The sequence below is a fragment of the Lactuca sativa genome, chromosome 8, assembly GCF_002870075.4.
Source record: "Lactuca sativa cultivar Salinas chromosome 8, Lsat_Salinas_v11, whole genome shotgun sequence".
Lineage (NCBI taxonomy): Eukaryota > Viridiplantae > Streptophyta > Magnoliopsida > Asterales > Asteraceae > Lactuca > Lactuca sativa.
This window is the reverse complement of record NC_056630.2, coordinates 224,752,624-224,761,979: the sequence shown is the minus strand read 5'-3', so window position 1 is coordinate 224,761,979 and position 9,356 is coordinate 224,752,624. Positions and strand designations below refer to the sequence as shown.

At 31.0% G+C, this 9,356-nt stretch overlaps 1 protein-coding gene and 1 long non-coding RNA gene across 2 annotated transcripts; one reads left to right on the top strand and one right to left on the bottom strand.

The window, feature by feature from the left end:
• The first annotated feature begins 465 nt into the window (after positions 1-465).
• Positions 466-1,492, top strand: LOC111906213 (uncharacterized). The gene is made up of 2 exons (XR_002855132.2): positions 466-1,104; positions 1,194-1,492. It is a non-coding gene; the product is annotated as an uncharacterized LOC111906213 (long non-coding RNA).
• A 2,268-nt stretch (positions 1,493-3,760) lies between these two features.
• LOC111906212 (uncharacterized) lies at positions 3,761-5,760 on the bottom strand. The gene is made up of 4 exons (XM_023901937.3): positions 5,488-5,760; positions 5,252-5,322; positions 4,679-4,759; positions 3,761-3,953 (listed from the first exon to the last, which is right to left on the bottom strand). Exons 1-4 carry the CDS (start codon positions 5,600-5,602, stop codon positions 3,936-3,938), a joined length of 285 nt encoding a protein of 94 aa, XP_023757705.1. The 5' UTR covers positions 5,603-5,760; the 3' UTR covers positions 3,761-3,935.
• Between the last annotated feature and the right edge of the window lie 3,596 nt (positions 5,761-9,356).

Here is a 9,356-nt window from a genome sequence, read left to right as displayed (position 1 = left end):
AAGAATGCTTCCGGAGGGATTGAAGTTGGGTTGAAGGAAGCCCTAACCCTATCATTCCTTAAATAGAGCTGAAAAATCGAGCCGTGCGATTTTTTTGGGCTCTTACGACGCCACACCATGACATAAATGGACACCACGTCGTGGTGACAAGGAAATCACCACGTCGGGGTAAGCCCATCACCACGTCATTGTTTGGGCTAAATGACAAAATCCAACTTTTGACCTAACACTCAAGATATACGTTCATAAAGGATTTAGATCTTATAATTTTAAACTTAATAAACTTTCAATAAATATAAATTAAATCTTATGGGTAAAATAGTTTTTTTTTTTTTTTTTTATAAATTTATAAGGACTAAAGACACAATAAAATTACTTAAAAAAGATCACATCTACAATTATATAAATGTTTGGACTTTACCAACAAAAATGACAAACTATACGTCCTACTTTTGTAAATTTCTCTATGTTTTATGTTTTTAGGGTTGGTTGACGGAGACTCCTATATAGTTATTTTACTACCACGCAGTACACCGTTTTCCTTTAAAAGATAGATGAATGCAACGAATCTGAGCCATCCAACTTAGTGGCAGCCCTCCACTCATTTCGTTATGATTTTCTTTTCTTTCCTTAGTCTATCATATTTCTTATTACCCAGATCTGTTTTGCATTCACCAACTCATTAGACACTTACAAAGTCAAATTTTCGTAATCTTTTACAAGAAATTAGACCTGGTTTTCTGAATTTGTTTGCTTTTAAGTTCAAATTAACTCTTATTTGATTCGATTTGTTGGAAAGCATCTGGATTTCATTGAATTTGATTTCCTGTAAAAAGCAACAAATCTCAGATCTGAGTTCGATGACTTATGTTGCTAATAAGAGTTCTGGTTTTGTTCTATATATGGTAAATGGGTGCAGATTTGACCTTTTTGTTTTAGATGTAGACATGCACATCCTTGATGTAAATATATATCTCGATGTGTTCTTGAGTTTCAGAATTACAGATATCCGTATATTTCAAGAATTTCTAAGAATTTGTCATTCTGGACGGGTTCTCTTGAAATGCGTTACGACGAATACAAAATAAAATACATAATCTAAAGGTAATTTTGTTTATTTTGATCTATATGAATTTGCTTTTGATGTTTACCATTGCTTTGATTTGTACATAACTGTGTTGTTAAATGTGTAGGGCATGAATCAAAGTGTATCAAAGAAATTAATTAAAGTATATCAAAGAAATTAAAATGCTAAGTGGATATGAAGACGATGAAAATAAAGATTTGTGGCTAATTAATTTGAATCGAGGTGTATCAAAGAAATTATTGAAAGAGTAGCAAGAAAGAAATGTAATTTTTTTTGAACTATAGAAGAAAGCTAATTATGTATAGCTTGATTTTTTGTTGGATTTGTTTTATTTCACAAATTATGTATTCTGCTACTTTTAAATCATTTTAAATTCTGTTATGTTTATTTTGTGTAGTTATTTTAGATTGTGTTGTTATGAGACATACTTTCTATCATGTTCTTTGGATTATATTGGATTTGAATTCATAGGTTTAAGAAAGTTTTTAGCAGTTGAATTTTCTTATACAGTAAATAATGAATAATAATAATAACAGTCGATGGTTCTTAATATTAGTAGAATGTTCCTATAAATAGCAAAAGTTGAAAAACAAAATGAAAAATGACGAGTAATATGGCTTTTTTACATGTATTTAATATGGTTTTTTTACATGTATTTAAGTTCCAAATCTTGGCACTTAGACTCAATGGAGTCCTAAAAAGAGTGTTGAACACCACATCGAGCTCCACATAAAACATCGACATGTCGAGGTGAAGGGGTGATGTTCCCTCTTTGGCAAGCTCAACATCAGCCTCCACCTCATATAACCTGAGCTCCACCACTTCCCACTCCCTTCTATTAGTGAAGGGTCAAACATTAAATAAAACTTGTTATTAAGAGCTTTATTAGCAAAATATTCTTTTATGTATTAAAGTTATGTTTGACACGTTATATATATATATATATATATATATATATATATATATATATATATATATATATATATATATATATATATATATATATATATAGAGAGAGAGAGAGAGAGAGAGAGAGAGAGAGAGAGATTTTTAGGTTATAATGTTTAGCAGACTAAAAAATAGCTTTTAAGTTAGTTTATAAGATATCATTAAAAAAAACTATTCAAACCATCGTATCAAAGAGCTTAAGGATTTTTTTTTTAACTTTTTCAAATATAGTCTTAATAATAATAATAATAATAATTATCCATGTTAATCCCTAATTTAACTTTTAAAAGTTAGGTCGTCTCCTTTAAACTTTTTCTTTGAACTAGAAACGATTCCTTACGTTGCGGGGGTTGGAAGATATTCCTTTGTAAAGTTTGTTGTTGAATTGTTAAAGTACAATATGTTCAAAATGAGAACATTTTCATAGATCTAAGGATTAACATGTTTTAACTAGACCTGACCATGACCACTACTCAACTGACCCTTTAAATGTTCTTCCTGGCTACAAATGACATTGATTCAAAAAACACATTCCGCCTATAAATGACACAAAAAATATGTTAATGCAATAAATAGCAACATGCTTCCATTTCTTCTTATTGTAGCATTGTACTTTTTCATGGTTGTATCAACAAGAAATGACTTTTTTTTTGTTCTTCCTTATGTCAATTTGTTCAAAGATGATCTGATATTTTTTTATCTTATTTGTTGAGAGTTGTATACATTTTGTTTCATGACCACTCATAATGTAGCAAGGTTACTTGGAATAACAATGGTGTGTGGAAATTAAGAGACAATTTCATAACTACCAAAATTCACTACACAAATATATCAAAATATAACAGCATGAAACAATAATGAGAATGAAAATTCTTTCATAAATGACATTGTATACTTATAGAATAAAGATTTCTTCAAGAATGACTTACTATAAAACATTGTATTCTTATAGAATGCGACACAAATTCAAAATATGATATTGTATTTTTATAGAATCTGACAGTAAAATTTATTTTTTTGTTTATTTTTTAACCTTAGATTCTTTAATAATGTTAATAATAGATAATTATTTTTTAATAATAAATAAAGTTTCAATGTAATTTCTTTTCTTCCAAATTCAACCTCAATTATTTATATCATATTTGGATATAACCCTGACTTTCTTCTCTTCTTCTAAAGCTCTACTCGTATCCCAAAAACCAAAAAAATCAAAAGGATACGCAATAAATATGAGTGGAGTGTTGGTATTGAAACAACGAATGCCTCTTTTAATCCATGGTTTGAATCATTTGCCAATGTTGGACCCAAATCAAAAAGGTTCATCTTTTACAATTAAGAGTCGGTCATTCTAGGAAAATGAATCAACATTTTTTTTTGGATTTTGTCTCTTAATATCAATAATATCACCATACGATTAGTATCTATAATATGTTTTATGATCAAGAATAGGTGAGAAAGGTGATGCCTTTGAGTGAAATCCGTTAGAATTTGGAGCTCAAAAAATAGAATTTCACTATTGTTTGAACTTTGAATTGTATCTCTTTATTAAAAAAAATCTATTTAAAAGCTTAAAAACATGGCTATTTTTGTCTTTCTCTTTAAAAAATCGCATATTTTGCTCTTATATGCAAACATAATTGTGTATTTCATTTTAAAAACCAACTTTCTTGCATAAACCGAAAAAAAAAATAATAATGAATCCTCGTAACATAAACAAGCATCTAATATTTTTGGAGCTCAGAAAGCAAGTGATTATTGAAAAATATGATGCAATTTTTGTCCAACAAAAAAGCAGGATTATCTGCCAATACATGTAATCATCAAAACTATCACTCTCTTTTAAGGTGAAAACAAACAGCTTACAATATTCAAAATGCTTCAAATACAAATTTCAATCTCTTCATGCTGCCACTGGTTTCTGTCAAACAAAATTATTATAATTAATTAATTATTATCAGTAAAAAAAAATAAAGTAGATTTCTATTTTTGATAATATATAAAGCTCATTGCTATAATCGGTAAAGAAATGTAACTACGTCTCTATTAAGGGTTAAAAATAAAAGCAAGATTTTACTTTAAAAAAACTTATCCAATTATAGAAATATCATCCAAATACAAACTATTTAAATACTATAGAGTAAATTACATGAATGGTCCCTGTCTTACCTAAAAAGACTATTTTACCCTTGATTTTTAATTTTATTAAATAAGATGAGGTAGGTAAGGTAAGATGAGGTAGAAGTGGGGTTGACTGTTGGGGGTGTGTTCATTTAAATAAATTAAAAATCAAGGGCAAAATAGTCTTTTTAGGTAAGACGGAAACCAAACGCGGAACAAAAACAAACAGTAGGAACCTTCCGAGTTAAAAAAATAAATTAGGGACCAAACGTGCAAATTACCCCAAATCATAGGGACGATTCGTGTAATTTACTCAATACTATAAATGGGTAGAATTTCAAAGTATAATGAACTTTTGGGTAAAATTGGGTAGATTTTTCAAAGTGCATTAATAAGAAAAGAAATGTGAAAGTATAATGTTGTAATAGAAAAAAAATGGAAGTGTTATGCTATAATACACAAATAAATGCTATTTCTTTCACTTAGCCCAAAATTATTGAAAATTTAAGGAAATGAAAATTTTACCTCTTCCTTCTTTCCTCCAGAGAAGAGCTTGTATCCACCATAAATAAATACTCCCCAACCCGTTAAAGAGACAATAACAAACTGAAAACACACACACACACACACACAGATTCATATCATCAGTAGGAGATACATCACAATTTCAAGAATAAGGTCTTTTTTTATCTGATCCCAAACTTATATAGAAATGATATAAAATTTAGAAACAACAATGTTCTATTACTTGTTAATGTTATTAAGTTCTATTAACCTAAGATCACATGAAACCCTAAAATCTTCAATAATCGCATTTTCAGAGAAACAAACTAATATCATGTCTCAACAAAATCCTAAAACTTGCAATCATCTCAATGTAAAAAACAGTTGAAAGTTAACCCTCAAATCACACATTTACTAAAAAGAAACATCATGTGAAAACCCTAAAATCTGCAATAATCTAAGAGTTTCAAAAGATCAGACTCAAGTCACACATACGCAACAAAAATAATCTCACAGAATGCGAAAACCCTAAAATAGTTCATCATTTCAAAGTATAAACTGATAAAAGATCAAACACGAATCACGATGACTCACATGCTCTTCCTTCCACTTAGACGGACTCATTGGATCTTTCCAGAAGTCAACCTTCGGTGTTCCATGAGGATCTGAAAACAATCAAACACCATTTAAGTCGCGTTCATTTGAGGCACACAGCTCTGAAACTGTGTTTTATAAGAACACATCTAATCTCAATAGTCAAATCCGATTAGTTTGTGTATTTCAATTGGGTGTTAGTGATTGAGAAAGAGAGAGAGAGAGCTATGGTGTACCGGCGGCGCCAGCGAGGCCACGGCGCTGTATAAGGGAAGCGGCTTGAGAAGCTGATCTAGGAGAAGAAAGTCGGAGAAAAGCTGCAGCTTGACGAGCCGCCAAGGATGAGGCCATTTTTGCAGAAGTGAAGTCGTTTGTTCCGATCGATGGATCGATCTTCCCGTAAATAAAAAATGAAGATTTGGGGGACGGCGACCGAGTACTGAAACAAGAAGAAGAGAGGAAAAGTGAAACGGTGTCGCACGGTGCTTTGTTTAGGTTATAAATTAGGGATATCCACCGAAATGATAACTATTTTTAAGGGTGTTTGGGATTTCACTATTTAAATGAGATTGTGTTTTTTTTTCGAAAGTTAATTAGTCATATTTATAAAAATAATAATAAGATTTAATAAAAGTAAAACCTTCCAAAAAGTTATGTTTTTTCTAAAAAGTTATTGACTAACGATCAAGGTTTTAAATGGCATAAAACATGATTTGACAGCAAAACTAAGCCTCAAACCATGATGAACATTAACAAACTATGACGTTTTTCAAGGCGTGAAAATTTTATATGCATTAAAAAAATAAATAATACAATTATAGAATTATATCAAATATATCTAGTTTTTAGAAATGATATATTAACATTTAAAATGAAACAGTTAACAAAAATTCTTTTGTTTTATGCCCAACTGTATAAAAAATAAAGAAATAAAGAAAAAAAACACCTTGAAAAAACTTTGCACCATAACACGTTAAGTCGCACCTTGAAAAATTATTGGGGTGTCACGCCTAACAAACCGTCTTGGACACTTTGGTAATAGCTACTCTATGTAATTACATCATTTCACACTTTGACAAGCTTTTTAAAACAATGTTAACTAGGAAGACCATCTCTAATGGATTAAACCTTTGGAGAGTTATATGAAATGCCAAGTAGGAAAGAGAATATATATATTCATTTAAATTTTTAAAAAATTCATAAATTTCCATTAAAAATCCATTGAACGATTGTATGACCATTCAACTCCACACTCTCTCTCCTCTTTATTATATTCATATTTATTTTATTAAATCATAATACAACTCCCATTGTGGATGACCTAATGACCATTGATGTGAAAAAATTGGTTATATTTTATATGTTTTTTTCTAAGATTTTATAAAAATGAAATTTTCATAAAATTTTGTTCTCATTTGTAAAGTTATTCACTAATGAGTAATGATCATCAAATAAAAAAATTGGTCATATTTGATAATTTTTTTTAATATTTAATAAATGACTTAGGAGGGTAACTACCTCTTATCCGTGTTCACATATTGACAACTTCTTCTTTTTTGTACATAATAAAGCAACTAACTTGTTTTAACTGTTTAAATTACACAAATATTATCGGCTAATATCTGTTTTAACCAGTAACTCAAAGGGAAAATGACTTAGGAGGGTAACTACCTCTTATCCGTGTTCACATATTGGCAACTTTTTATTTTTTGTACATAAGAAAGCAACTAACTTGTTTTAACTGTATAACATCCCAAAAATCATGACCAAAAATTTCGTTTTTAATTTAATACTAAAACCATAATTGTCAAACCATTAATTTAATACTCTGACATCGGGCCCCGCCTGGCATCAGGCCCCGCTCGGTATACAAATATGTCTCTCTTAGGCTCCGCCTGTCTCCGGGTCCCGCCCGCTAAACACATACAATCATATAACATGCTAACACATAAAGAAACATACCCTACTGTATCCCTGTCCTAAGAAACAAACTCTGCTAATAATGAGATACGGGACATCGTCCGTACTCAGCTAGTGGTGACATACGGGACCTCGCCCACACTCACCTCCCTACCAGGCACATACAAATATCACACAGACAACAAATATAATCTAATATGCAAACATTTCTCGGGCACCCGCCCGACATCGGACCTTGGTCTGGAATAACATACTACTCATAGACTACATGGGCTGACATTGTGGCCTTAGACCCATTCACACAGTGAGGAGACTCACCTTGCATTGCTGAAGCCCTGGTTGGAACTAGCTGAGTACGGACGAAGTTTCGTATCTCATTATTAGCGGAATATGTTTCTTAGGACAGGGATACAGTAGAGTATGTTTCTTTATGTGTTAGCATGTTATATGATTATATGTGTTTAGCGGGCGGGGTCCAGAGACAGGCGGGACCTAAGAGAGACAGATATGTATACCGAGCGGGGCTCGATGCCAGGCGGGGCCCGATGCCGGGGTATTAAATTAATGGTTTGACAATTATGGTTTTAGTATTAAATTAAAAACGAAATTTTTGGTCATGATTTTTGGGATGTTACACAGTTAAAACAAGTTAGTTGCTTTCTTATATACAAAAAATAAGAAGTTGCCAATATGTGAACACGGATAAGAGGTAGTTACCCTCCTAAGTCATTTTCCTTTTGAGTTACCAGTTAAAACATGGATTAATCGGTAATATTGGTGTAATTTAAACAGTTAAAACAAGTTAGTTGCTTTATTATCTACAAAAAAGAAGAAGTTGCCAATATGTGAACACGGATAAGAGGTAGTTACCCTCTTAAGTCATTTTCCCTTTTTAAAAGTTATTCACTAATCAGTAATGACCATCAAGTTAAAAAAATATATTTGATGAGTTTTTATTAAATATTTAATAATAAAAGTAAAAATTTCAACAATAAATGACACATGAGAAATTATATTAAAAATGTGAGAAATTAAATATTATCTGACATTTCTTTCTATCCATCCTTCTACCAACTTAAGATTATGATGAATATGTTAATATTTAATTAACTTTTATTAAATATAACACTTATATTATGATGAATTGGAAAAAAAATATAGAAAAATATTTAATTATTGCAAAAATATTGATAATTTATATAAGCTTAAAAACTTGAAAACAATCCAATCAACCTTTAGATACATCCTTTGGATTTATAGGATTTCATTAGTTTAGAGATTCAAAAAATTTACAAAAAGAAGTGTGTTTGGATAGGATCGTCTCTAAATCCTATTTTAGCTATTAGGCCTTTCCGTATGACACCCTCCTCACATGTGAAATGTTGAGGTGGCGGACATGTCCGCTAGTGAACATCGCCCCAGAGACGAGTACATATGATGTGGAGTGGACTGTTCTACTCTTGCTTACGTCTAATAGGATTGTTTCATCTCCAAACAACCACAAAATGGTCGTTGCCACCCTTTTCTGTATTAAAAAAAATATTTACTTTTCAAATTTAAACGATAGAATCTTAACTATAAATATTAACCATTTTATACATATTTCACACTACAAACACATCAACATCTTTCTATTTTCTTCAAATTATTGATCCAAACCAAAACAACACACCCACTCCAAACACACTAACCATCCCAAACACTCCAATGATCCATATGCACATCTTGGTTACATGCAAATGTTGACATCCCAATTCAAAAACAAACTCTATTCACCAACTTTTTATACCTACCAAACTACTACCAACAACTAAGACCACAACAATTTAATCAACCCGATTTTCAATCGTTTCAACAACCTTTTCAACCTCAACAATTTCATCTTAACATTCTCAACCTCAACAATTTCAAACACAACCATCTCAAATATCATTTTCTTAATCCCAACTTGTAAACCTTAAAAATGATGACGATGTCGAAAGGCTCCAAAAACTCAATGACCAACTAAAAAAAGAACCCTCGGGTATGGAGCGAAGAAGATGAAGAAGCTTTAGTGAAAGCTTGAATTTTCATATTGCAAGACCCGCAAACCAGCAACGCGCAATTGGGACAATGTTTTTGGAATCGTATTTTAGACCACTTTAATGTGCTATAAGGAAAGCAAACAAATCAGACGTATGACGCG